We start from the raw sequence: 27,606 nt of genomic DNA, 5'->3' as shown, positions 1-27,606 counted from the left end.
TTGGTTACTATGTGCCTACAGCGCTCACCATTAACTGTTAAGTCTGAAATTCATCGTTTTCAAAAAAGTAAGGATCAATGACCCCGCCTGACGACAATGCGCACCAAACAGTCACGTTTTGGGCATGTAATGGTCTCTCGTGAATCACATAAAGATTTTCCTCGTCCCATATATGGCAATTTTATTTATTAACATACCCAGAGAGATGCCTCATCAAAGAAAGGTCTGCATCAATTTCCTGCTGTTCTAACACCATGTCCATGGTCTCTGTGCTATCTGAAGTGTATACGGGTGTATGTGCAAGTCTAAATGCAAAATGCGCCAAAGGGAGCAATAATAAAAGCCCATAAGCTGAAACTCCGACGAATCGACCATTCTGGCCAGACTTTCCCTTATAGCAACAATATTATTTGTTGAACGGGCGCCACGATGCCTTACCCTATCTCCAACGCTTCCAGTATTTTAAATTTTTTTTTCTACGTTGCATATTGTTCACTCAATAAGACGATGAAATTGACCATAATCTTCCTGTAAATTTCGAAACAGAATTGTTATTTCTGTAGAACAATTGAACAATTTTAATGTGTTGAGCCATCCATTTCCTAAATGTGTTGTTGCAAACTAGCATTTGACACTTTGAACACGCGTTATTATTGACAGCTGTCTGATTTACAGTGCTGCCAGCGTAAAAAAATAAAGGTAAATTTAATCAAATAAAAACCACAACCTAATATTTAATATAATTCACGATCTGGAATTTAATGAAAAAAATCGCAAAAGCAGTAATACTAGTTACGTATAACCTAACTTATTTGAAACAACATTTTTCTCATTACTGCTAATAACATAGAGCAAACCTTGCGAATAAGTATTTTAAGCATTATACCGGATATTGCTTTGTTATTGTTTTTAATAATTTGATTTTTAAACTTCAGCAATAATACAGTTATTTTTGTTATTTTTGTTTCATTAGCAAGAAAATTACGAGTCCCATTATTCTTAATGTGAATAAACTAGAATAATAATTAATAGTAAATGAGGTAAAACCTTCTATCTTATATTTACATTAAAACTTGAAATCGACTGAACCGTTTTTCATGCGAATTGTATATCATATCGTAAACTATATTTATTTAACTTAAATCTATATAAATTAAGGCTAGAAAAATGTATATCAAATTTACTCACCCATTCTCTATCTGTAGAGAAACTATTTACGATTTTCGATAATACTCAATGCTGCGAACGCATAGTGTTTATTTAAATAGATTTTCAGAATGCCAACTAGCGATTCATGTATAATATAAAATGCAATTTCATCGGGTACTTCCGAACTGTCGTGGGTGTTGCTAGGGAGCTCAAACATCACAACAAACAACGCCTGTAGCGTCGGCCAACGAAATGAAGTCATTATTCGCAGAAATGTGAGAAAATGGATGCTAGAGATGGAGAGAAAAAGGATTTGAAGCTTTGCGGCGAACACATCAACTTGGTGAACAGGACTCGCTTTACCGAAGACACAAAGAAATTGAACGGCGTGAAATTCAGGCCAAAATCTGCACTGTACTCATCAAATAAGGTATGAATATTTAATTTGACTGTCATCCCTGTTTTTAATAATGAGATATTTAAAATCCTAATTGATTACTTCATTCGATAACTGATATAATACAAATAAAAAACATTTCCCTTGAAAAATAAATACATAAATATTTATTTAATTATTTATTGTAAATCTTCCGTTGAAACATGATGTTCGTTACCACTAGGTAAACACAATCAACAACTACTAAGTAGTGAGACACCAAAATGTGAACCAGAGACATATATTTTATTAATTATAAACTATTATTAGAGCTTACTATCACTGTATCGACTTAACTCGATTTTAATTAAATTATAAATAACGATATTCATCAAATCTAGGAAAATGTCATCTGTAATGATCGATCGAGTTTCCCAAACACGATAAAAATAAAAAAAGACACCTGCCTCCCCCCCTCCCAGCAATTAACGCTAATATATAACGTAAATATTTTTGACGATAAAGAGTATTTCTACAAATTTATTTGTTTATCTCTGAAATATGTTTGAATCCAATGCGCCTTACACATAAAACACTATCTTATAACTAAACCACTATATAATTATGCTATAAATAAACACCGCTGGGGTTAATTACCCGATTTTTATACTTGTTTAACTCAAAATGAGATGCTATTGGAAGCCGTTAATGACGTTTCACGAATGCGTAATTGCTTTCTTTTCTCAATATACAACAACATATTCATGTTTTCCTCTGTCTGACAAAAGATTGGTGACAATATTAAAGAAACAACAGCAACATTTTTTAATTACATTTAGCAGTGCATTGAATGATGGGTAAATCACATAGACCTATTAATTTTCAACCAATTTTGACAATAGCTTTTAAATATACTAAAACCTGATCGTAATTCCTGATCATCAATTTGTTTTTTTTTTAAATATGGATGAAAAAATTACTGCATTTCTTGAATTTATTAGTATTATTATAAGAAATGTTAATTTTTACAGAACGTTCCCGAATATAACCGTCGGCCCTTTTCTGCTGGAACTGAACCAACATCACCAAAATTACATTCGTTCCTAAGACACGTTCAACCAAATTCCGATTTCCCCAAATTTGCTACAAACAAGAACAGCGGTAATTATTTATTATTAAGGCTAATATTTATGCTACTATAAATATATTTTACATTTTTCAGAATTCTTCAGAGACTTTGTGTCCATTCCGGGAACTGTTGAATCTTCTCTTCTGTGCGATAAGCTAATCAACGATCCCATCGTTGAGATTGATCAATATTCAGAGTTTAGGAAGAACCGTTTTTCTTATGATTTATCACCACGCAACGATAATATCTCTGAAAACGGCTCCGAAGACACTTGTGTTAGTCTCGGCACTAAAATAAAAGTGAAAGCTCAGTGTGCTGACAAATTGTTGGACAATTATGAAATAGATAGAAACAATATTTTGAATAAAAAGCTCAGAGGACAGATTAATTGGTCAGCTAGAAAGAGCGAGGATATTAAAAGTCTGACTCCCGCAGAAAGGGACATAAGCGATATCAGCATAAAGTTGCAGTATTCTTCGATCAATAATAAAGAAGAAAATACCAGTAGTGGTGTTTCAAGTTCTTCTGACATTAATTGCGTTGGAACGAATGAAAGCAAAAAGAATAAAGAAGATTCGACTAAAGTGAATAAATCGAAGAAAGGTCAGTCGTCATCAACTGAATGGTTACCGTCGAGTGTTTCTGAAAATATTAAAATTGATGCAGAAAAGAAGGTGGATAGTTTAGCAGGAAGAGTTTCATTTGGAAAGCCGTCGCATTACGAGCAACCGTTATTAAGTAAAGATTTCTCAGAGCATTATTTGCCCTTCAACTCTCCGCTTTCATTGGTGGAAGAAGAATCCAGCCAAGATTCGGATACTAGTTCCAAATACATGTCATTGAATTTCAAGACTATCAAAAAAGATTCAATAGACGGAAAGTACGTTGGTTCTTACGAGAGAGATTCTAAGATGAACTGTAAAAATGATCTTTATCAATTGAAGAATGAAAATTATGATGAAACTGAATTGAAGTACAAAGCGTTAGAAGAAAAGTACAAAAATGAAATATTAGAACTGAGAATGAGTACATCAAAACCTTACAGTTCAAGTACAGTGAAAAATAATGATTTTGGCTCAACGAGTAAGCTTAATGAAATAAAGAATGATAAAATAGATAGAGAGTCTTATAATAATTATCATCAAAATTCTTCTTCCGGTGATATTTTTAATGTACCTGTTACTACAAAGGAAAATTCTAGAGATTTACCGGTAAGTAATATGAACAGTTTGAATTTTGATAATGTAAAGATGAATAAAAACTCGCCTGAAGTTGAATTGAAAAATGATGATTCACATAGTGAATCGATAACAGTACCAAAAATATTAATCAACGGTCAAGATACAAGCTCTGATGATAATAAAAACGGTAATGATAAACATGATACGTCGCCAACTATTGATTATCCTTTGTATTTAGAAAAAAATCAATCTAAAACTTATACCACGAAAGTTATAGAAGAGTATAAGAAAGAGATCAACGCTATTAATAATTTTCATGATCTTACAATTAAAGATTTGAGAAAGAAGTGCGACGATCTTAAACCATATACAAATAGTCCGTCACCTAAGCATACAAATAATAAATGTAGGATATCTTCGAGTGATGATTGTGATGAAGAAGAAATTGATGAAACGTTTGAGAGCAATTACCGAGCATCGAAACCGTTGCTTAACAATAAACAAACCAGAAAGAATGATGTTTTAATAAATCATAAAAATGAAGGCGCTCAAATTGTTCCAAGCGTTAAAACCGATACTGATTCAACTGTGAAATATAAAGCAAAGACTCTTAAACCAAAAATGAAGAAGAAAATCAAAAAGAAGGAGCCAATATCAAACAAGATTGAATGCAAACAAGGCACTTTAAGAAGAAATGTTTATGATGGCAAAAGAAATTTGAATGACGTCAATTCAAATGGTAAGAAGGGAGTCGTTAAGTTCAAAGCGCAGAAGATCACCTTTTCGAAGAGTACCACTAAAATTAATCACACAATGTACATGAACAACGATAGAGATATTGTCTCTTGGATGGCGACTAGAGTCGATACTCCGTTTGATGACAATTCTTCTAACGACAATTTAGAAAAAACGATCAATCGTGAACACCATCATAGTCGTAACTCTGTTCATTTCGAAGACGATATTGTGCCTGTTATAAACGAACACAGTGAATTACCTGATATGTCGAATGATTGTAATGATTTGGAATCTTATGAGAACATTGAAGACGAATCGTTTCCGACGACTCCGGTAACGACGAAAGCGTACGAGTCATTCAATTTCGATAAGTATTTGCTTCCCGATGATAATAATGAAGATGATAAGTTGGATTATAATAATTTTCTCAAGAATAAAACTGTGATAAATACCGGTCATACAGATGTTGATATTTTGGTAGAAGGGTCAAACAATACTGTTGTTAGAAAGAGTGTTGAAGAAGCGAACGATCACATGACTGCAGAATATGAGTAAGATTACATATTATTTGTTTCTCTAGAAAGAAAAATTTGTAAACTGATTATGATTTTTGTTTTAGTGACATAATAAACTTTTTGGAGAAAGTTGAAAAGAGTGCAAATGAAGACAATCTGGCGCTATCGCACAATCAAGCACCGTTTGCTTTGAAGTGAGCCATTTTTTAATATTTGTTCTTTAGAATGTGTATGGCTATTATTTTTGATCTATATATTGCAGAGTTGAAGAGCTGATGGATTTGAGCAAAGGAGAATTGGCTCACCGAGTCGTAGTCGGTGCGTTAGCAGCCAGTAAAGCAGCTACTTCAGCGGCTGGATTCAGAGCTACTCTTTTAAAAGCTGCCAAAACATATGCTGCACGATTGAAAGCCATAAAGGCTACATCTAAGCATCAAGCAGCTTCTGCTTCAGCTCAAGCTGCTCATACTATACAGAGACATCAAAAGTTTATAGAACAGGTTAAGAGATTTGTTTTTACTTATTCTTTTTAGAGATCATATACCCATTGTGGATTTGTTTTAGTTGGTAGACGAAAAGAAAGCTCTCACTGACCGTATAGAGCAGTTGGCTGGAACTGCAGCCGGAGCCGAAGCGAGACGCGCTAGAGCCGAAAGAACGGCAGCTGAACGTCTGCAATTGGAGCTTCGTAATCAAAGACAGCGTTTAACGACAGCTCATCAACGTGACAAGCAAGCGTGGCTTAAGCATCACACTCAAAAGATTAAAGTGAGTAAATAAACATAATAAACTATGTTTAAAAATTAAATTAATATGAATATTTTTAATGCAGGAAATGACTGTGAAAGGCCTCGAGACCGAATTGCATGAAATTGAAAAGAGTCATGCCGAGCAATTGATAAAATATCAACAGCAAGGAGAGACTTCTATCATAGATCTTAAAGAACAACACGGTAAGGAAATTAGAAAGATTAAAGACGAAGCAGCTAGGCATTTGGAAGATCAATTGGACAAAGAACGTCTTATGTTTGCTGAAAGGTATGGTTATAGTAATTTTCATTGACAAATACTGATGTGCTTTTCAATTAATTAAATTTATAGATTAGAACAAAAACGTCTTGAATGGGAATCAGCTATTGAAAGTGCAGCAGAAAGGGCTGACAAAGAAGCTAGAGAAGCTGCTCGTCGGTCTGAAGAGATGATCAAAAACACGCGTCTGCAAGCTGAAATGTGGAAAGCCGAGCAAGAAAAAGAAATTGGACAAAAAATAAAGGCAATGGAGAAACAGATGGATAATAAAAAGGCTCTGATGATGGTATTTGTTTTAATGAAGACAACAGTAATACTTTTATTGTTTATTTACTCAATATTTTTGTAGGAAGAAATGTCACAACTGAGGGAGAAAATGATGAACGATTTTGATTGTTACAAAGATGAATATATTAAGAAACAAGCTGTCTTTTTGAAGGAGAAGGAAATGGAGATAAAAGCTCTGGTGAGAAGGGAGCGCGATAGAGAAATTGAGAAGGCTATCGATTGCATGGAGATGGAGGCACAAGAGGGTCGGAAAGAGACACAAGATGCGATAAGGTATGTCTTACATCAGGGCTTTGTCCTCGGACGGCATTGGAAATGCTTAATGCAATATGTAACTATATAGTTTATTTGAAAATATTACCGTTAGTAGGCTCAGTAAATCCTTTCAAAATGTATTGAAAATACATTTTTCAATTAAAGAAAATATACAGTAGGGGGCCTATTTATTTATTTAATTATAACCAAAACTAGGCGGCACTCTGGTAACACTGCCGTGACGGCGGCGGAGGGCGCCTCGTTCGCCGATCACACACATAATTAAATAACATGTAACTAAATTGTAAACTTTCAAATAAATTCTACCGCAGCGGTAATTGACGCCCGTCGCCATCCGTCCGCCAAAATACAAAAAAATAATAGTTTTAATTAGACCTTTATGGTAGTTTGACTATCTCGGAAACAAAGACACGCAGTAAGACAACGACGTCCTTCTGTCTTAGCGGTTATGTATCTTATGCAGGCGCACGTAGAGGATATTTTTCTAGGGGTGTTCTAGCTATATAAAACAAGTAGGTTAAACAATGGGACTCGGACCCAGTTACCCGGACCTCGCTATAAAACAATTTAAACCCATTTTTAGGTGCATATTCTGAAAACAAAGATGAGAACTTATACAATTTTTTATTCTTCTTTAAATATTTATTTTATTTATTGCAAAGTTAAAATTATGATTTGACTTTTTCGCGTATAAAATACAAAATATATCAGAGGTCTGCGGGCAGTAAAGAATCGCTTCGTGGGCCGCGTAATGGACAGCCATGTCTTACATTAAAATATGTTTTATTGTCACTATCTCATTTGTTTCACATTTTAGAAGAATCAAGGAAAAATATGAAAATGATATAAGACTGTTGGAGGAGAATGAGAAAACAACATTGCAAAAATGCAAAGAGCTCAGAGATCAAGTGCGAGATGTCCAGGAATTACGTGAGTATTTAATTTATGTTGAGCTATACTGTAAGTACTGTGTAGTCTCTTAGTCGTATCAAAGATTTAGCTTAACTCTTGGGAATTCAGATATTCCGTACCGGATCCGATAGTTGAACTAGAAAGCGACTACTCTTCTTGGGCTCTGAGTTTACCTGAACTCTCGTAATTCTAAGTCGGAAGCGAAGTTCAGAAATGCTAACTACAACAGTGTTCTGCCTTATATACCCTTAAAAAATAGGAGGGAGGGTGTCTAATGCCCCAATGCAAATTAAAATCTTAATAATTTTATCACGTAATTTATTCTACGATGATGGTACAAAATAATATATTTTTCTACAGTTTCTATGGCGTTCAAAATAAGTTCTCCAGCGCTTAAAAAGTTAATGGATTTCTAAAAAAATTTACTTGTTACACCTTTTTGTCGGACTTGAACCACTTTGAGCAAGATGTGACAGTCACTGAAAGAAAATGCTGGCATTGTCATGTTGTAATAAAACACCTTTATTAAAAAATCCAAGTCATTTTGTTTTGCTTGCAGGTTTAAGACGATTCTTAAGAAGACTGCAACCCAGTCAGTATAACTTTTCCCGCAGTATCATTAGTTTTACTGAGGAAATGTCCATTCCTTACCATTTCAAATGCTGATCTGACTTGGTAAAGAAGAGTATGTTATTAAAACTCATGTCGTTTCGGAATTTTAAGTTCACTTGTATACTTGCTAGAGTGACAGACATGCATCACCATATTGAATCAAAGTCATTGATGGATTTTATTTGTTTTCACCCCTTCGCTACTCACAAAAGAATGACAGAGCGCTGTTCCACTTTGGTGCTAGTGATGTGTCTTCGTATTGAATGCCTGATTCGTACCGCCACTCTTTAAATTATACGTAACACTTCTGTCAATTTACAAGACAATAGAGCGGTGTTCTCGAATTTTTACTTATATGAATATAGTTGAGAGGAATTGTCTTTTTATAAATTTGACTGAATCATTTTTTTTATAGATACAGTTAATCAGATTACAATCACTCAATTGGAAGGAAAGCTGAAACAGTGCAATGAGGTAATATTATCAGGTTATATATCAAGTTTAATATTATATTCCATACACCACTTTTTTATAGATGAAAATTCAAAATGAAGCTCAGACAAACATTTTAGTGAGAGCGGCTGAAGCAAAGGGTCAAGATGCCGTTGAAGATCTTAAAGTTCAACTACAAAATTTAAAGCAGCAGCATAAGGAAGAAATGCACCAGCTTTTTGCCAAGTATTTGTTCAATGTGTTTAAGTTGTTTTTAATTTTGAACTGAACTTATGAATTGTTTCAGAGTAAAAGTGGTTGTAGCGAGGAAAGACGATGCGGTAATATTAGCGAAGCGAGAAGTAGCAAATCTACGCGAGCGTTGCATGAAACTCGAAGCTAGATTTACTCCGAGATAAGAACTGTATTTTTTAATAATAACACTACATCACTAATTGCTTTAAAGTCTTGTGTGCTGTATATACATACATATAGGTAAAGACGAATTAAAAACAGCAATAAAATATACAAATATATTTATTTTGATATATGATATTATAAGACATTTAGTGGATGATTGCTTAACATGAAAGTTTTTTACATATTGTCATCTATTCGTGTTCATCGGCTGTATACACCGTTTTAATAATGCTTTTTTTTAACAAATCGTAATCGCCAAGAGTGAAGTTAGGTAGTGGCATAGTCAGTCAGAACCTGATATCGTTTATTAACTATTCGATGATTTTTTAAATACGCCTTATTAATTTATCAGTGTGATCTTAAAAAAGAGAGTACCTGGAAAACACTATATAGCCTAAAATCGCTTATATTATTATATATAATTGCATATTATTAATTTTGTATCGATCTGATTAATAAAATATGGCCAAAATTGTGTATCTTTCATGTGTATATAATGCAATCTTTCGTTATCGGGAATATTATAATAATTATATCTGCGTTTATTTTTATACAATATATAATATTATTAACACAAAAACTTTTGAATTCACAATTCATAAAATACATAAGTTCTGTACAAGTTTGTGGGCGTATCACGCTTTTATTGCAGATGCTGCGGTCAACGCAGTTTGTTTTACGATATATCGAAATATCCTAGCTTTGGTATGTGATTTACATTTTAAACTATCGTACATACATTTTAATGGCAATCGAGGCATGATTATGGCAATTTAGAATTTTACAAAAACAAAAATACATTACAAAAATACAATTCTGAGAAATCTAAAGAATGCGGTGATGTGTTATGAATATATATATAAATAAACGAGAACAGATTGAATTAACCTATTAAGTCGAATACATACGTATTTCTTAAATGAACCTTCCATATCACAATATAGCAATTAACATTTTTATGTATCACAATAAAATTATTGTTGAAATAAAACTTTTAAAATCTATGATATATAATATATGAAAAAAATCGAGTTGTTCTTGAATTGTGTCAATAAGATGATGACGATGAATAATGAAAATAGAAATTTACAAAAAAATTTGGAATGGTAACAGTAGTAAAATATATGCGTATTGACTCAAAGCATGGAACATGAAATATATATTTACAATAGTAACTTTATCTTTCTGGATTTTTCCTATCACGTTGGACCCTCTTCGGAGTATTTTGGTGTGCTGCGTCAATGATCAACGATCATTCGACTGGTGGCGGTTGTAAGGTTATGTTTGAGCCTGTTCCTTGAGTTAAATATCCGGCTGTTTGTGGTATTCCTCCTAAAAACAATATTTAAAATCGTAATTTTTATTGTCTTTGATATTAATTATAGACTTAAAGAATAAAGACAGACGTAGCTAGTTTTATAATTTGGTTCAAGAGAAGAACATGATTTAGTAATAATGTGGTATATATATTTCAAGAAAATTTACAATGCTATTTGCATTTAATGATGCTCATTTTAATTTAAAGTAATATTGAGCGTGTTTGCAAAAACTAAAATTTGAAAATATTTGGTGAAGCTACAATAACTCTCATGCAGTGAGATCTGGCGTTATGAAATTTACACAGCTTATTATGTCAGTTTGCAACATTATTTTCATCATGAAGCTCTGAAATATCTATTTAATTATGGCAACAAATTAAATGTTATGAATTTAAATCAACTCTCGGTCAAAATTTTAGGAACAGCCTGATTATAATTATATTATTCAAAGTCAGAATAAATATTAAATGGTTAAAATAAAAATAGCATACGGTCAGAATAAGAATATAGGACGATCAGAATTAAAATAATGAAAAGTCACCCCGTGAATACTTTTCTGAAGATTTACCTTACATAAATGCACAAAGTATTTATTTTAAATGCACATACATATATATCTTAAAACAATTCCCCGTTAAATCGCACCTTAAAAAAATATATTTAAATAAATTAACATATTACCGATGGGGACCTTTACTGGCTATAGCTCTGAGGTGAACGAATTGACTTGATATCAACATAAATAGGTTGTTCCATAATCTACGTTCTTTTTTCTTACATTTGTAAAAACGTATAGCTTTTCGTAAATTAATAATGCTCTTTAGTAATAATATATTTTTTGTTTTGATATTTTCAGCCCTAAATCAATAATAGCAGTGGAGATAAATATACTCAGTTAAGCTATATTATGCTTTGAATTGCAACTTTTCAACATAATGCGACATTAGCAGTTAAAAACATCTGTAATACAATTGGTAGGGATGCCATTAAATTAAGTGTCAAAAAAATTTCGTTCCGGAAATTTTGACATTGAATATTTACGTAAGGGCGGTTTGTTAGTGAGGTTATTAGGGCTGGCATCAAAGCAGATCTAAGATTAACGGTACATAAGCTAGCACAAAAACTCAACGTGTCACCTACATCAGTTCACAAACATTCAAAAACAGCAACAAATTAAATGATCGGAATTTAAATTAACTTTGGGTCAGAATAAAAATCAAATCTCAGATGATTAGATTAAATAAATAACTTCAGTCAGATTAAAAAGATAGGACGATCAGAATTAAAATAATGAATGGTCATAATTATATTATAGGTAAAAATAAGTATCAAATGGATAGAAAAAAAAACCAAATGGTCAGAATAAAAATATATGATGTTCATGCGAATTAAAAAATATTATAACATTTATAAATATAAATAGGCAATAAATTATGTATTTTAGGAATATCTTGTAAAATAGCGCACCCGCACAAAACAGTGAGCACCCCATGAATTACTCACAATGAATCTATTTAATTGTATGTATGACGCGAAGGTATTCAATCATGTACGTCTGAATGTATTTGGAGTTCACTAGTGAAAATATAACTTCTACAAAAAATACACATTGACTGTAACATTTATACATTGCACCTAAATAAATAATGATAAGTATATAAATGTATATATTACTACGTATGGAAAAGTTGAACTCATATAATTTTACTACCTGCCAGATAAATTATATTTTTACTTGTAAAAATATATATCTACTGGTGAAAATGTATTCAGATATTATTTCACTGAAATGACATATTTTAAAAAATATTTTCCAGGTAGATTCGGCTGGTTTTTGTTAGATTTTCTTTGAGGGATAATCTCAGATTTTCAGGTTTAGTATCATTTCAGATTTTTCCAGGTGGGGGGCAAAAGTTGGCCAGTTTTTTTGTTGCTACTAACCACTTGCTCGTCGCAAGTAGTTAGTAGCAACCCTAGCGATGATGAAAAGAAGCCATTTTAAGACAGCTGTTCATTCGGTAATAATTTTAAAGGTTTCTCCATTGATTACTCTATATATACCTAAATAATCTTGTAATATTATTTAGCAGAGCATAAGTAACAAATTCTGTAAATGCCCCGTATGTGGCGCGTGGCATTAGAACAGTTAATATAAATTCTGATCCGAAAAATACGAGCCTTTAATTATTACAGGACCCCATAATAATTATATGAAAATATGAAGAATTGTCAAAACAGTGAACTATACCTGTTAGATAGCCGGATATGGGCGTATCGGCTATAAACAAATCGTGTCTTTGATTTGCGTACTGCTGCCAGGCCGGTGACGCTACAAGAGCTGCACGAACTTTCTCCCCGTATGGTGTCGATTTAGTCATGGCTTTGAGAGCGGCGACGGCTTGAGCGGCAACCTGGCTAGAAGCCGGAATGCCTTCAAGCTTACCTTCTAGCAACAACAGCAACTGTCCAACCATATCGGTTTCCAATGCCTACGAATAAATATTCATATAAAAATATATCCAAACATCGTCACTCATATTATGTATTACCTGATGTACAAGCTCATCCGTGTTAGCAGAACTAGTAAAAATTCTAGAGAGCGCTTCGCATGCAAGCCCGACCAAATCTCTCCTAGTTTTGATGGTCTGTTTTATACCAGCGATGCAGTCGGTTTGAGATAATGCACTCACACACAACTAAAATGTTAATCAATATTAGATTAAGGGTTAAGTTTTACAAATAAACACGCAAAAATACGGCCATTACATGATTGTTAGCAATCGTATGCAATATTGGTAATGCATGGTGAGGACTTCCCGTCAAATAGCGGCAAAGTCTCGGTAAGTGACCCCTTCCGGCTACTAAATCGGCGAGAGCCGGTTGAGCGTTCAATAAACCGCACAAAGCTCGTCTGCATAATTCTATTAGTTCATCCTAAAGGAATATATTTTATTATTGCATTGTTATATAATTATTAGTCCAGGTAATAGCATTTTATTACTAGATTTTTTGACCTAAGCTCACTTTTTTTGGTTCAAAAGAGTTGAGCCATCTGCTCGATCAATCAAAGCCCGAATTAACTAATTACTACATTTCATATAAAGCATAAATTATTATATACCTGTCCATCTTTCTGCAAACCGGCCATTATAGTGTCCAGTAAATCAGCAAGGAATGTACGTGGACTACGTAACGTCCATTGTGGATTGGCTACAAATAGCCGTAAATATACTCCACCAACGACAAATTCACCAGGCGGAGTCCAAGCTAGGCCAGAACTGACTTCGTTCGCATCTATCGTCGCACTACATGATACTCCAGGGTCACGGACTTGTATGGAATAATGTCTGAAAATCAATAGAATCGTCAATATGGGTAAAAAATTCAAAAGCATGAGAAGGATCTTACTCATTTTTATGTCTTGCAACAATGGACGAAACACGGTCTTTGGCATCAATGTCCCACACTAATTCCGGATGTTGCTGAGGCGTGTTTAACATACGAGCTGCTGCAGAAGCTCCTCCCGAACGCATAGCGTCGGCGAATATCGCAGGAAGGTATCGACACAAAGACAATTTCACCTTAAATATTATTTAAAATTAATATATGAATATAATAAAATAATTACAGAGACATACTTTAGGACCGTGAAGCTTATCGGCGATCATCTTTGCTAATAAATCGGCTGACGATTCGACCAGTTGCTCGACGTTCGAGTTGCAAAACAAATCTAATAAATATATCACAGCACCTAGAAGAACAATTATATATTTAGAAGATGATATATTGCCTTTATATTATTAGTCACATAATACCTTTGTTAAGAGCTTCGTTGACCAAAGACGTATTAGTGAGCAACGGCGATAATGCGTCAACGGCGATTGATTGCAATTGACCAACGGCGATCAAAGGTAATAAGTGTCCCAAGAGTCTTCCAGCTGCTATATCTTCGACGCATTCAGAGCAACCAGCACTCGAAATGACCACCTGAAAGCATGTGTATATGTAGTTTATGTATAATTATATATAATAATAGTTTGCCATTGAAAATATGCATACCCTCAACGCTCGTTTCTGTACTTCCGGATAACTACGAGCGCTCAACAATCCGAATATCAATCCAAAATGTCCGATGCATTGTATTTCCACTCCCGGATTGATCTTAATAACGTTTGCTAGAGCTTCCATGGACATGACCATATTTTCAATGATTTGTTCAGTCAATTCGCATTGGGATTGCTTTCCTAAGAATTCCAATAAATCTAAAGTGAAACCTTTAGGATTCTGAAATAGAAATATCCATAAAAAATAATTCAATACATCAAGCATCATTCGTAAACATTGAATCAAACTCACTTCGATCGGAAACATTGGCTGTTCGTTGTATATTTGAATGAAAATATCACCAATCACCAATTGACCTTCGTGTGCCGAATACTTAAAATCAGTGCATAAAATTATATCATTATCACTATCGTCGTTAACGGCATACTGTTTTCTATTTCTAAGAAAATCTGAGAGCTCAGCCCGCGTGCTATTGTCCCATATTAAATACGGAGTGCGCCAGTTGGAGTTCAATATTTTCAATATCTAAACGAAAGTAATGTTAAATATAACATAACACATAACGTAAAAATAGCAATTTAAATCGTACTTCTTCTGGCTCGCTTTTGCTCAATTTTGACGAAATATATGGTGTGAGTAACGATTGGAAAGCGTTGCACGCTAATTGATTGCTAGGAGTTTCGTTATCGCCGGTCTGATAGCCACCGAGTCTTGCGCACGCAGTGATACAGAGTTTCGCCAATTGATTAGCGACTTCCTAAAATTTAGTACAAGCTATAGCGTAAGTTTTGAATATTATAGATAAAAAATATACCTGTTGATTGGCTTCTTCCGATCGTTCGACTCCGCCTTCGTCTAAAGTGAAATCGTAGCATAGAGTTGCTTTCATCAATGGCCATAAAGCTCCGCAACGTAATAGTCTGGTTTGCAAAACTTCGTCGATGCATAGAGCAGCTACGCATTTTACGCCGCTGCAGCATAACGTTCCCAAGTGCTAGAAATAATAATTATACACTCCAGCAATATGATTTTTTGACAGTACGTTCTACTTATATATTATATCATTTGTGGCATGTTTATTCAATTGACAACATAATCGGCGAAGAAGAAGCTAAGATTACTACAGTGCAAATAAGCAAAAATGTTGATAGCCCTATTAGGCTGCTGAGGAATTTTGATCTACTTATACACTATAGCAGAGGAGATTGTAAATATATTTAACGATCCTAACTGGTAATTTAAAGGCGATTTTCCATTCAAGCAGTTTCAATTCTAAATTCGAATTTGAATAAATCGCAAGAGCAGTTGTTATTCGCAACGTCACACGTGGGAACAAATGTGCAAAGTTGGATACAAAAGCTGGTAAAGATAACCATGAACATATGTAAAAATTATATATCTGTTTTTACTGAAATGCTTAATATCTTACTGATTTTAATAGCAATATCTCGAAAGCTGTTCTACACTCTTAGTTTTAGACTTATTTTCGGATTCAGCGTGCGATTTTACATAAGAAATGACTCAATGTCATGGGTCAAAATCGCTGTAAGCTATAGTTATATGTTGACAATTTATCTTGTTTACTACCATCCTAAATAGGGAGGTAGTGCTCTTTCCAAGGCCCTGCCATTAGTTTCAGCCAAGACGTTTTTCTTCTTCCTGGTCATCTGATAAAGTGTAATAGTTAGTATTTTTCAGGATGACACATCATGTAGCAAGGTAAGTTTTCTTTTTTTTATTGTTTGCATTAATTCTCAATCTTTCTACACAAAAAGTAAACTATATGAATCTAGGCCTGCCGGTGGCGGCTGTTTCGAAATAAATAAAATAGTTTAAATCACTCTTCACGTGACATGCGATCTTAATACAATGCCGGGTGTACTATATTCACTTTGAATTGCTCAAAAATCAATTTGATAGAACTAAACAGTGATGTAAGTTGTTTCCAAAAAAAATTTAACCTCCCCCCCCCCCCACCACATATTTAAGGATATCTAAAGAATTTTTTTATTATTCGATTATTTTATGTAATTCATGGGGGGGGGGGGGACAGGTGGGAGCACCTTTTACACACAGCAGCTTTAACTTAAAACATTAGTTTTAACTTCTGAGAAGGGATTATTATATATTGGTCCAAATTCGGTTTAGATATACAATATTTCATTGATTCTCAGTTATTCTAAGTATTTTAATAACTGAGCATTTCCACTGCAATGGCACGATTTTATTGCTTTTAACAAGGATTCTAAACAAGGACCCCCTTGAATTTGGCCAGAAATATTTTTAAAAAACGACCACTGACTAGCCATCTTTTGCCCCTTCCTGGAAGAATCTGAAGTGACGCCCCTAGCCAAAAAGAACCATAAGAAAACCCAAAAGCTACGAACGCCAACAAATCGACAATTCCGGATGTTCGGCCTCACTTTCATTCACAGCAGCAATATTCTCGGCTGAACATTGCCTCGAATGCACAGGCCTTACCCTATCTCCAACGCTTCCAGTCTCTTCAAATTTTTTACTAAGTTGCGAATTATTCGCTCAGTATAATGATGAAATTAACCATAATTTTCCCGTAAATTTCGATTGTTATTGAAAGGTGGTTAAGCAAACATTTGACACTTTCAACACGCGTGATTATTGACAGCTGTCCGATTTAGTGTTGCCAACATAGGAAACTCGAATTGGATCACCCCATACAAACATGCACTTCAAAATTAAATAAAATACATACGTTGAATTGCAATATTCTGCACAAGTCAATTATCAGATTAGGCATTTCTCCGATGACGTCTCTGCAACTTGGGAATCCGGCTGCCACCGCATAACATTGACTTATATGATTGCAGACTTGAACTGCCACATCCGTCGATTTCGATGATAATGTGATAACGGAGACACATCGCGTATACGCCTCCAATAGAACCTGAATTACAAATATGCATATTATATAATAAAAGCATTATTTATTATTCGATTATTTTGAAATATGAGTTACCTGGAGGCCGCCTTCTCTTCTTAGTTCTTCGGCGTTTAACGCTGAACACGATACTGTATGATATGCTAATTCGCAACCGGCCGCTAATAACGGAGCCGTTTTACTAAACAAGGCTTCATCGCTCGTTTCCATTGTGATAGTTTTTATCAACTGAGGATAGCCGGCATACTTATACGGCTCTAATTCTTCAGAATAACGACTGAATAATATACTTTGCGCCCTCAAAACTAATACAATGTTATTAGGATTTGGTCCGTTTCCGGACCAGACACTTCTACTGCACAAAAACTCGTAAGCTTGATTAACCGCTTCGAATTGATCCTGAAATTGTATTTAAATATCTAAATAAAAATGTACTTTATTATTGAATTAATATGATTATAAAATGAAATTATGGCATACCCGTCCGTGAGGATTCTTATCTGGATGGTATTGTTGAGCTAATTTATAATACGATTTTCTAACTATTGATTCGTCGTGATGTTTTCCAGAGGGTAATCCTAGGGTTTTAAAAGCTTCGTCTACAGTCATAACTGGCGGTTTCTTCTCAACTTCTTTCTTCCAAGCTTCCAAGACATCTTTCAACAATTTTACCTAAATTAAAAATAAATTATAAGTAACGTCAAGTATTTTATATATTATAATTTATATATATATACCGAATCTTGTATTGGCCAATCTGGGAACCGCACAGTGTCACATAAATGTCTAAGATAAAATATGTTGCAGAAGAGTTCTGCGTCCAATTGAGGATATCTAACGGCCGGAATTGCCAGGTAAGGATATCGAGCGCCGGTATGAGCTCTTAAGCGAGGAGTGAAATCGCCGATGTGAGCAGAGACTTTCAAGATCAGCATTCGTCTCATTTCGGCGTTCCAAATGGCTTCGGGCGTATCGTATTCGCCGAGGAATATTTGAGCGAATTTCTCGGCACCGTGATTTTGTAGATAGCACACCATCGCTTCGGGTAAAAGTTGGCCGAGTATTGATCGTTGCATAATGTCTGAAGAGGTCTGAAACATGAACACAAATATAACGATACGTCCAACTCTGAGGTACGTATAATACGAAGATTACATCTTCGGCTCGGAACGCCTGCTTCATGTGAGTGAGCTGCAAGAATCTAGCGATGGGAAGAACGTTGCTTCCGGTATACATCAGAATAAAGTAGAACATGCCAGTCAAGTATAGTTTAGATATTTCTGGGTTGTCTTGCATGACTTCGCATAACAAAACAGCGACTTTTTCGACGAGAACTGGGTCAAATGTTAACAGGACTTGAACGACGTGGGCTAAACAGTACGAATCGGAGAGCAATCGTTTGATTTTGGGCAATGGTCTGACTATCGCATTATCGGTGTCTCTGAAATAAAGCAATTTAATAAACATCCAGATCCTAGTGTCATTGAATCAGATGTTTTAAATCAACTCTCAATACCTGCTCGGAAAATATTCACAGCATTTGATGAGAATGTTCAATATTTGAGTAGCTAAATCAGATTCGTTGAACACAGCAGTCCCTTTTGCCAAAAGAGTCCATTTTAACTGCGGAATGGCTTGAAGCATCCTCCAGCCATCCATTCCGCTAGCCCAACATTTTGTCCTCGCGTTAATCTTTTGATCTCTATACAAATCCTTGATCTGCAATAATCAAATTACAGAATCATTAATAAAAATTCTTTTCATCAAAATTATTAACAATTAAAAGAATATACATCTTGAAATGAAACAGGACCCGTACGTTCCACTTGATTATTAGGCTTTTCTACGTTATAATACCATTCTTTATCCGCATTAGATTGGCCGGAATTTGGCGCCGCTTCTAATAAATTATTTTGAGCTGGAACGGTAGCTCTAGACGTGTGTAAATGAGCTAGTGTCATTAAATCGACTAAGATGCGTATTCCATTATAGTCCAAAACATCTCGAACGTTCCTCCTGTGTTGGATTAACTTGTGCAAAAATATAACTAGTCTATCACGTTCCATTCTATCTATAGACTGTAAAATAAATTATTAATTAGAAATATTTTTTCAGATTAAATACACTTTCAATAAAAACAATTACCCTTTCTAGCATTTGAACTATGTATCTAGTATCACTGAACGGACCAATATCTTCGTAATATCTTCCGTAGACTATTGACATGGCATGTAAGCACATACACTTCATTTCTATCTTAGTAGTCAACAAAAACTTATGATATAAATCATTAAAGAATTCATACCTAAAATTAATAAAACAAATAAGGAACAAAAATTCAATAAATAATCACATAGATTCAGTCAACATACGATTTCCTGATTGGCGAATCGGGCGAATCTTCAGCTTCCAGCAGCAACCGCAAATAATAATCACCTATCCGAACTTCATCTTGTAAGCATTTATAATGTATTTCTAGTTCTGTATGATTCCAAGCTACCAGAGTTGCGCCACTCAGCTCTCTATCGGAGTTGAACGTTCGCAGTTCGCTTTCTAACGAAGATCGTAATTCTTCTCTAGTCTAAAACGATATTTAGTAAATAACATATACTGAGGAATAAGTTGAAAAACAATGGACGTCTGATTATTACTTTATGATTCCATATTAGATTGGGTAATGCGTGATCTCTAGAAAACTGATAGAAGAACATAGGCCAATTTGCGTCCGCTTTGATCTTTTCTCTTCTTTTTCTCAAAACAATGGGACGCTCTCGTTGTTTCTCTTTACGCTCAATGATGATTCCAGTGTGAGCACTCCAATGCTGTAATGCCTTTTGAGTGTAGTGCTACAAAAATATACTTAATTATAGCATTGAATATTTAAGAAGATTCACAGTGTGGCGTTTCTGCTAGAGAAGATTTGTATTTAAACAATTATAATGACACTTAAGATTTAAATAACGAATAAGTAATCAATGATCTCGACTTCATACATTTTTCCATTGTACTCAATAAGAGCGAAAATGCAAGTCACACATTTCGGTTGTTAATTTATATCGGCGGTGTAAATAAATTATTTGAAGTAATTCAGCAAAATTGATGGAACATTTTATATACATAATTTTATTAAATTTATTGAATATACAATAGCTAATGTTTGAAATAAATTTGATCGAACACAAAGATCGGATCTACATCAGTATTTATGAAGATTTGCCTAAAAATAAATTAATCGTGATCAAATTATTGAACTAATTGATACAATATCTTTGTGTCTTGAAATAATAAATACAAAAACGTAACATGAACTTCACAAAAATTTGTGACGCATTTGTTTTTGAGATAAACATTCAACGATAATAAAGGATGGGCCCTTTCAACATTTCGTTTCGTTTAACGAACGAATTCCGCGAATTTCGGCCATAAGAGGGACGGCCGATAAACATTCTATTCACAAATGTTTCTGAAGGTTTTTTTTTTTGTTGAGAAAAAGCATCTCATTGTTTCACATTTTGAAATAAAGTAAAGACGCATAAAGGATCATGGATTTTGGAGTGGAACTATTCACTCGGGTATATTGAGAGAAAAAAATAATTTCATGAAACAAGTGCACTCGTCACATTATTGTTTACTACATAATAATTGTCATTTAAAAAATGTGAAGAAAATTCCAATAAAATTTGACTGCGGTTCATATTTTTATTTTTGATTCTGTACATAGTTATCACATATAAATTTATACGATTTTTAAAACAGCCCGGCCCAATTCATCGGAAGTTTGTGGACCCATCACAAATGCACGAGTGAGAAAGACCAATATAGATAAAATATATCCAAGAAATGCAAGATAAGGGGTGACTCATTGATGGAAATTTCGAGTCATTCAAATTTTGTATTGTTAGAATCCCTTCCATTCACCTTATATAAATATTGATGGATTCGAACCATGCTCGGACTCATTATAATTCTGATTATCGAAGATGTTCAAAAAATTCAATCAAAGAATTGTCCCTTTAAGAGCAACTAATTTAGTTCATAACAGAAATCTTGAGACAATTTTATAGTCCAGTAATGAAAATCGAACTCTCACTAAAGAGTTTAATATATTTATATATTTATATAGACATGTAAGATATAATAAATCAAATTGATATTGGAGTCAAGAAAGATTTGAATTCAATCATAAAATACCTCTAAATGTTTCTCAACAACTCGTATTTGACGCTCAATAGCCTGCCATTGAGGCCCTTTCTTATTCTTATTCGCCGCATCTTGCGCCAACTTTAAATTATCACGTTCATTCAAATCGTTTTCATCCTGAACCGATTGTGGCACTTTATCCAGAGAATCCAAGAAACCCAAAAGACCAGGCGGCTAAAGTACAAATAAAACATCAATACATTTTGATTATAATCATATGCGAATTTTCAACGTACAAATATCCGTCTCAACAGAGCCATGGCTGGGGGATGTCCAGTGGCCCACAAACCGACCAAATGACGTGATAAATGTCTCAATTGCGGTCTCGCTGTTCCAAAAAGAGCGACTAGCAAATGACGAGGCAGAGCGGCTTCCGCCAGAGCCAATTCTTGCATCTTGGCCCCCAAGTCTGAATTACCTTCTTCAATCAGAGCTCTCATAACTAGGCCGCCGCCTTTAACTATGGCCATTGATGGATGCTAAAAAGATCAAGTATTATACATCTGGAATAATGTAAAATCAGTAATAAATCTGTGAGTATAATACCTCAAACAATTTAAAAACAGATCTTCCCCTAACGGCGACTAGTTCTAATAATTGATCAAAGTGTTTACTGTCCGTTGTCTCGCTATAAGGCACACATAGTGAAAACGTTAAAAAATCCAACATGGCGGCTACGACTAAAGCACCACTCCCCTGAACCTGTTAATAATAATTTATTCTAAGAAAATGTAGCATTATGTGATATGGGATGTAATAAGATAACGTACAACATGCTCAGTCCACATATCGAGTAGTCCTTCGAGAAAATTTTTCGATGATAACAAGCTGGATTTGTTGAGTTGCTCTTGACGCAGATCATAATCTGCGTGCATCGGATGTAAGAGCGCACATAGTGCATCTAATGCAGCATGAGCAACGCCTGGATCGCCTTTTCTAAGAGCTGCGACCACTTTATTTCCTAGCGTTTCACGAAATCTACAAAAAAAACAATAGTCAATTATCTAATTTTCAACCGTCAGATTTATGTTACTAACCCAGTGATTGTCGTGAAGGCAGCAAACCCAACTTTGCTAGCGCCTAATCTTCGCAACGCATGAAACTGCGCTTCTAAATCATTCGTCGTATAACTACTCATGCTATCTTTGCTTTCGCCGATTTGAATGAGACTCTGAAGAGCTTGAGCTATTAACTTTTCCTTATTTTCAGCAAACAATCGCTGAAAAATATCATCAAACCGCAATTGAAACAATGAAATATTGCGTTTTATAGAGCCATGAGTAACTTACATCTTGATTTACTGAATATAACAACCCACTATATGCTACGTTTGCATTAAATCTCTCAATCATATCACTTCGAGATGCACCAAGAGCTGATATCAAGAATCTGTCAAATTAAATTTACATGTATATCAACATATGTTTTCATAAAAAATCTTTTTTGCACACTGAAGCACAAAATTTACTCACCGAAGATTATTAGATTCTGTTTCTTCATCAACTGGAACGTGAAGAGGTCCGAGTCTTTTACCCTTATGAGTCGGTTGCATTTTAACGTGTACATCTCTATTTCCAGAGGATCTAACACCGTCCAAAAGACTGGCAAGAAGAGCATCTCTAAAAATAAAGCATAATTAATTAAAAAATATATTATATATATTTTAGCAATGCGTAATTAGTTTTTTACTGAAACTTTTCCTTAAAAAATAGCCTTTCTACATCACTACAATATCAAAAACGCTTCCTCAATGATGTCTTCAAAAACAAGCAATACTTGCCCTAATAAAATAAAAATCTCAATTTGAGAGATGTCAGTTGCAACACTTTCATTTTACTCAATGAAATATATATTATTGACAAAGAATCTGAGTTCCTTAATTTCCCGAATTCAAGCTGAATACCGCAGCACCAACTAAATCTCAAAATTAGTAGCCATATTATGCTGTAGAAAAATTTAGATTGCATTTGAGGCAACAATACTAACTAGAATACCGTATTTTTTCTATAAGCGACTTGAATAAATACGTCGCTCAATTTGACAGGAATTTACTTGAGATGAATGCTTCTCTCATGGGCAATAGCATGTCGCAATATCAAGAGCGGAGCATCTAAACCTCATAAATATAATTAACAACATAAAATTAGTGCTGTAAAGCGCAAAACAAATACATATATTGAACAAAAACTAGTAATATTATGCCGAAAACTTTCTGGTAAAAACTAACGACATTGTCTAATTTTACATATAATTCCATTATAAAAATATACAGGATCGTACCGTTCAGCTGCTAAGTAACATCGTAGATGACCATTCATATATTCGATGAAAAATAATTGAGGATTCGTTGGATCCCTAATCAGCGCCCATATATCGGCTAAAGGTCTCAAACAACACACGGAATACGTTTGAGGATCTCGTTCCAAGATGCACGTGTCCGAGAGGCATAAGGTTCTACGAGGCGGTTCTATGTGTCGCAAAGAGTTTACTTTGTGAACTACGAATTCGCTGACGGACGTCTGATGAAGATCACCGCTGAAAAAATAATGCAATAAATTACGACCAAATTTATTATACAGTATTATTTAAGCAACAAGTCGAACCTATATTTTCCGAATCGCTGACTTTGAAAGTCGTCCAACGTGATAGTGGCCGGTAGGACTTTTATTGCTATTCCTAAATTTGTCAATGCGGCTTCCAGCATTTTATTGCGTATATCGGCATGTTTCGAAGAAGCGAACAGATGCAATCTGCTGATTCCTCCGCATGCGATGACAAATCCGCCATCGTAATCCTGGACGCCGATTATGCCTTCGATTTCTCTGTAACCGTAACTGGCTAGAGGCGTGTTCGTAACCGGATCTAACTGATCGAGGGAGCACGGAGTCACTTCTAAAACGACGGGTAATCTTGTATCGCTCCAATGGTGCTTGTATGCCTCATAGCGCTACAAATAAAAACGTGTAGGCATTACATATCAAGCCATATGTCCAGATAAGTGACACAAATTGATAATTTACATAACACAAATCACTCAGATAAGAGTAAACGAATATAATTAGTAAAAATTAACTATAAAATATGACATATACATAAACTATTCAAAAAGATTCTGTACTTTCATCATTAAAGAAATAATCTGATACATTTTTAATGGGTTGTATGATACTTGCTTCAGAGGCAAATAGCATTTTTTCCAAACATACAGTATTTTATTATGTAATACATCGATATTTAGATAGTAATACCAAAAAGTTTGGCAACAAAAGGGTTACTTTATCTTATTTTTCTCCATACATTGTAATATTCTCTATGAGCTGAAGTAGCTCATTATTAGAGAATTTTGTATACCTAATATGCAGTGCTATCAGCCCAATTTCGGAACAACGGGTTTCTAAAAATAAATTATATATAGTTTTAAAAAATCATCTGCAGGTAGTATCAAGAAATTTACGAGGATTTGAAAATAATAAATAGATTATCTTATAAGGGTAAATCCAGAATAATCTACTGTTAGATATGACTGATAATTATGTTTTTGGACCAATTGTAAAGAAACGACAGGTTAGATTAGAATACAGCAGCGACGAAGACGAATTATTAAAAAATTTATCTCATTTTAAGTTATATACATATAAAGAATTGTTAAGTAATATTTTTGAGTACATATTGTTATTGTAAAGTAATAATAAATAGTAGTTCTACCACACTGACATTTTTTGTATTGATATACGAGAATGTATGATACATACATATATAATTGTATGTGTTCTTTACGCATTTTTTTGAAACCTATGTATCTCCCAATTTTGTATTGAGTTCTAAGTCTTTATTAACACAGATTTTTATTATTTGTAACCTTCCTTTCACTATTGAATGTGTTTTATGCCTCGATTTATGCGAATTCGATTTACGCGAAATTTCGCGGAACCTTTGCATAAATAAATTCATTAATGTTCCAAATAATTAACCAAATATTTGATAGATTTGAACTACGTTTTCCACTGAGTAATAATATAATAATTGCATGTCCATACTTGTTTTAACTCGATCGGTTGTAGTATGTTTGTGTATCAACCGTAAACTGAGTATCATTATTTCTCATTTATCGGAAGTCTTAAATCATCATTGGCTGTCGTAGTGTGAACGATCTGTTATTCACAATATGTTTTCAACTGATAAAGCACATTTTCATCTTTCTAGTTTTGTATATAAGCAAAATTATCGGTGAGACTGTTTTTTCTTAATCACGTCATGTTCAGGAAAGGCCAAATTGAGTGCTCAAGATTAAGTGTTTTTGGTACTTTCCTGTTATTAGGGGTCAAATTTATTCTAAAAAATATTTATTTATTTGTTTATACATTTTATTTATTGATATACAATTATAAATTACATTTTTTAAGTAATTCGTTGCTGATTTATTCATGGGGTGTTCACTTTCTGACCAACGCGTATCGTTTGCACCTAACCTGTTTAAATTTACGTTTTAAAAATACATTTTAAGATTTAAACAAGTTAGGGGCTAACGAGTGGCTTGGTCAGAACAATGAAACCCCATGAATAATTTTCTGCAATGAACCATTTATAATTGTATATAAATAAATAAAATGCATAAACATTTTTTAGAATAAATTTAGAGAGTACCCTGTTTTTCTATACTTGAGATTTTTATAAGTTTATAAATACTTAAGAAAAACATTTTAAATATATTTTGAGCTTTTATAAATTTCTCGTTTAATAAAAATATATAGAACAAAAGTTTGGGAACTTTTTGATAAAATGATAATCGGCTTTAGCTGTATAACTAATTTATTATTTTATAGTGAAAAGCAGCGTCTTTTATACTAAACTTCACGAAGTGGTGTTTTATCAACATTAAATAATAAACTCACATAGGCTTCTTTGGGTTTCTCGGCAAACACGTGCCTGTACTTGTACGCCTCGGTCAAAATGATGTTTTTGTGTTCGGAAGAAAATTTCATCGTGTCAATTTTCCGCTCCTTTCTCATGACGAGCGAAAATTCGTTGACGGAGGCCGGACTGTGCCTGCCCGACGACAGCAGGCTGACGATATCCGAGTAGGGCCATCGGTTGGTCACTTCGAGCTTGTCCGGGTTGTAGGTGGTGATGCCGAGGGTGCCGATTGAGAAGATTCTTTTGTACTTTCCCTTCCATGAGTGCTTGGTGACAAGGAAGCAGGCGATGTCGTGGTTGTCTTTGATCGGAATCATCTTGGTTGCGCTACGGGCTTCAGGCGGGCGGCGGACTCCGCATTGCGCCCTTCTACTGAACTATCTCTATCATCGAGTCGCCGCCATACAAAACAAAATCTGACACATCGAAACCTGCGGACCGGTAGAATATAACGGCCATTGCATGATTTAAAAAGCACGCATTTTTAGCCATTATAAGTGATTACAATTTAAATATCTCTACGCCTAATTTACGGTAATTATTATTAACCAGTAAAATATATGGACAAATTTAAATAGAAGTTTTTTTGTCTGTGGAATCTCATAAATTATAGCCTTATATGTGCATATGCACCTACGGAAGACGAATTAGAAGATGAAAAAAATAAGAATGTTTCAGATTTGAAATACGCATAAACAGAAAACATTCAAGAGACTTCAGATATTAATTCTACTTTGATAAAACCCAGAGGCGTTATTCATAAAGCATCAGAAAACCAATTGGGAAAATTAGGACCACAAAGAAGACCAGAATGGTATGATAAAGAATGCAAACAAATAACTATAAATAAAAACCAAGTATATAAAAAAAATGCAACAAAGAAACTGTACAAGAATGTTAAAAAGAATTTTGAAAAATAACAGTCGGATCGATTGAAAATATTAAATAACAGAAATGAAAGTAGACTATTCTACCAAAACATAAATAGATCGAGAAAAAGCTGTAAATCACAAGTAACCTGTTACCGAAATGATAGTGAGGAGATATTAAACGAGATATACTTAAATAAAAATCTGAATAATTTTGATGATCTGCATATTCTATCTTAACTGGAACCCCAACAGCTACAAGCTT

At 34.1% G+C, this 27,606-nt stretch overlaps 2 protein-coding genes across 2 annotated transcripts; one reads left to right on the top strand and one right to left on the bottom strand.

The window, feature by feature from the left end:
• Nucleotides 1–1,317: 1,317 nt before the first annotated feature.
• On the top strand, nucleotides 1,318–9,529 carry dila (centrosomal protein dilatory). The gene is made up of 13 exons (XM_088203286.1): nucleotides 1,318–1,579; nucleotides 2,557–2,686; nucleotides 2,748–5,124; nucleotides 5,193–5,282; nucleotides 5,351–5,588; nucleotides 5,653–5,856; nucleotides 5,921–6,126; nucleotides 6,190–6,403; nucleotides 6,467–6,678; nucleotides 7,499–7,611; nucleotides 8,621–8,679; nucleotides 8,741–8,883; nucleotides 8,945–9,529. The coding sequence occupies exons 1-13, from the start codon at nucleotides 1,433–1,435 to the stop codon at nucleotides 9,054–9,056; spliced, it is 4,245 nt and encodes a 1,414-aa protein (XP_088059412.1). The 5' UTR covers nucleotides 1,318–1,432; the 3' UTR covers nucleotides 9,057–9,529.
• On the bottom strand, nucleotides 9,159–26,905 carry Rme-8 (receptor mediated endocytosis 8). Its single transcript, XM_088203285.1, has 32 exons — nucleotides 26,451–26,905; nucleotides 24,162–24,505; nucleotides 23,839–24,093; nucleotides 23,031–23,177; nucleotides 22,848–22,947; nucleotides 22,596–22,777; nucleotides 22,329–22,536; nucleotides 22,105–22,260; nucleotides 21,795–22,037; nucleotides 21,550–21,732; nucleotides 20,010–20,204; nucleotides 19,731–19,939; nucleotides 19,504–19,663; nucleotides 19,152–19,436; nucleotides 18,875–19,077; nucleotides 18,514–18,799; nucleotides 18,096–18,449; nucleotides 17,839–18,030; nucleotides 17,437–17,757; nucleotides 17,173–17,364; nucleotides 15,256–15,435; nucleotides 15,031–15,198; nucleotides 14,733–14,966; nucleotides 14,436–14,660; nucleotides 14,192–14,363; nucleotides 14,015–14,127; nucleotides 13,785–13,957; nucleotides 13,498–13,723; nucleotides 13,143–13,310; nucleotides 12,926–13,072; nucleotides 12,625–12,865; nucleotides 9,159–10,389 (listed from the first exon to the last, which is right to left on the bottom strand). Exons 1-32 carry the CDS (start codon nucleotides 26,787–26,789, stop codon nucleotides 10,310–10,312), a joined length of 6,681 nt encoding a protein of 2,226 aa, XP_088059411.1. The 5' UTR covers nucleotides 26,790–26,905; the 3' UTR covers nucleotides 9,159–10,309.
• Nucleotides 26,906–27,606: the final 701 nt, after the last annotated feature.

Source organism: Plectrocnemia conspersa, unplaced genomic scaffold, assembly GCF_051122295.1.
Source record: "Plectrocnemia conspersa isolate PC_06_02 unplaced genomic scaffold, ASM5112229v1 ptg000014l, whole genome shotgun sequence".
NCBI classification, from domain to species: domain Eukaryota; kingdom Metazoa; phylum Arthropoda; class Insecta; order Trichoptera; family Polycentropodidae; genus Plectrocnemia; species Plectrocnemia conspersa.
This window is presented reverse-complemented; position numbering and strand designations above follow the sequence as displayed.

Excerpts from the sequence above, each read along its gene's own strand:
- dila (XM_088203286.1), top strand. The coding sequence starts at position 1,433 with ATGGATGCTAGAGATGGAGAGAAAAAGGATTTGAAGCTTTGCGGCGAA. Across the intron at positions 2,687-2,747 it reads TGCTACAAACAAGAACAGCG|AATTCTTCAGAGACTTTGTG; the intron begins GTAATTATTTAT and ends TACATTTTTCAG. Across the intron at positions 7,612-8,620 it reads GCGAGATGTCCAGGAATTAC|ATACAGTTAATCAGATTACA; the intron begins GTGAGTATTTAA and ends TTTTTTTTATAG.
- Rme-8 (XM_088203285.1), bottom strand. The coding sequence starts at position 26,789 with ATGATTCCGATCAAAGACAACCACGACATCGCCTGCTTCCTTGTCACC. Across the intron at positions 22,948-23,030 it reads ACAGAATCTAATAATCTTCG|ATTCTTGATATCAGCTCTTG; the intron begins GTGAGTAAATTT and ends TTAATTTGACAG. Across the intron at positions 18,800-18,874 it reads TGTGAATATTTTCCGAGCAG|AGACACCGATAATGCGATAG; the intron begins GTATTGAGAGTT and ends GCTTTATTTCAG.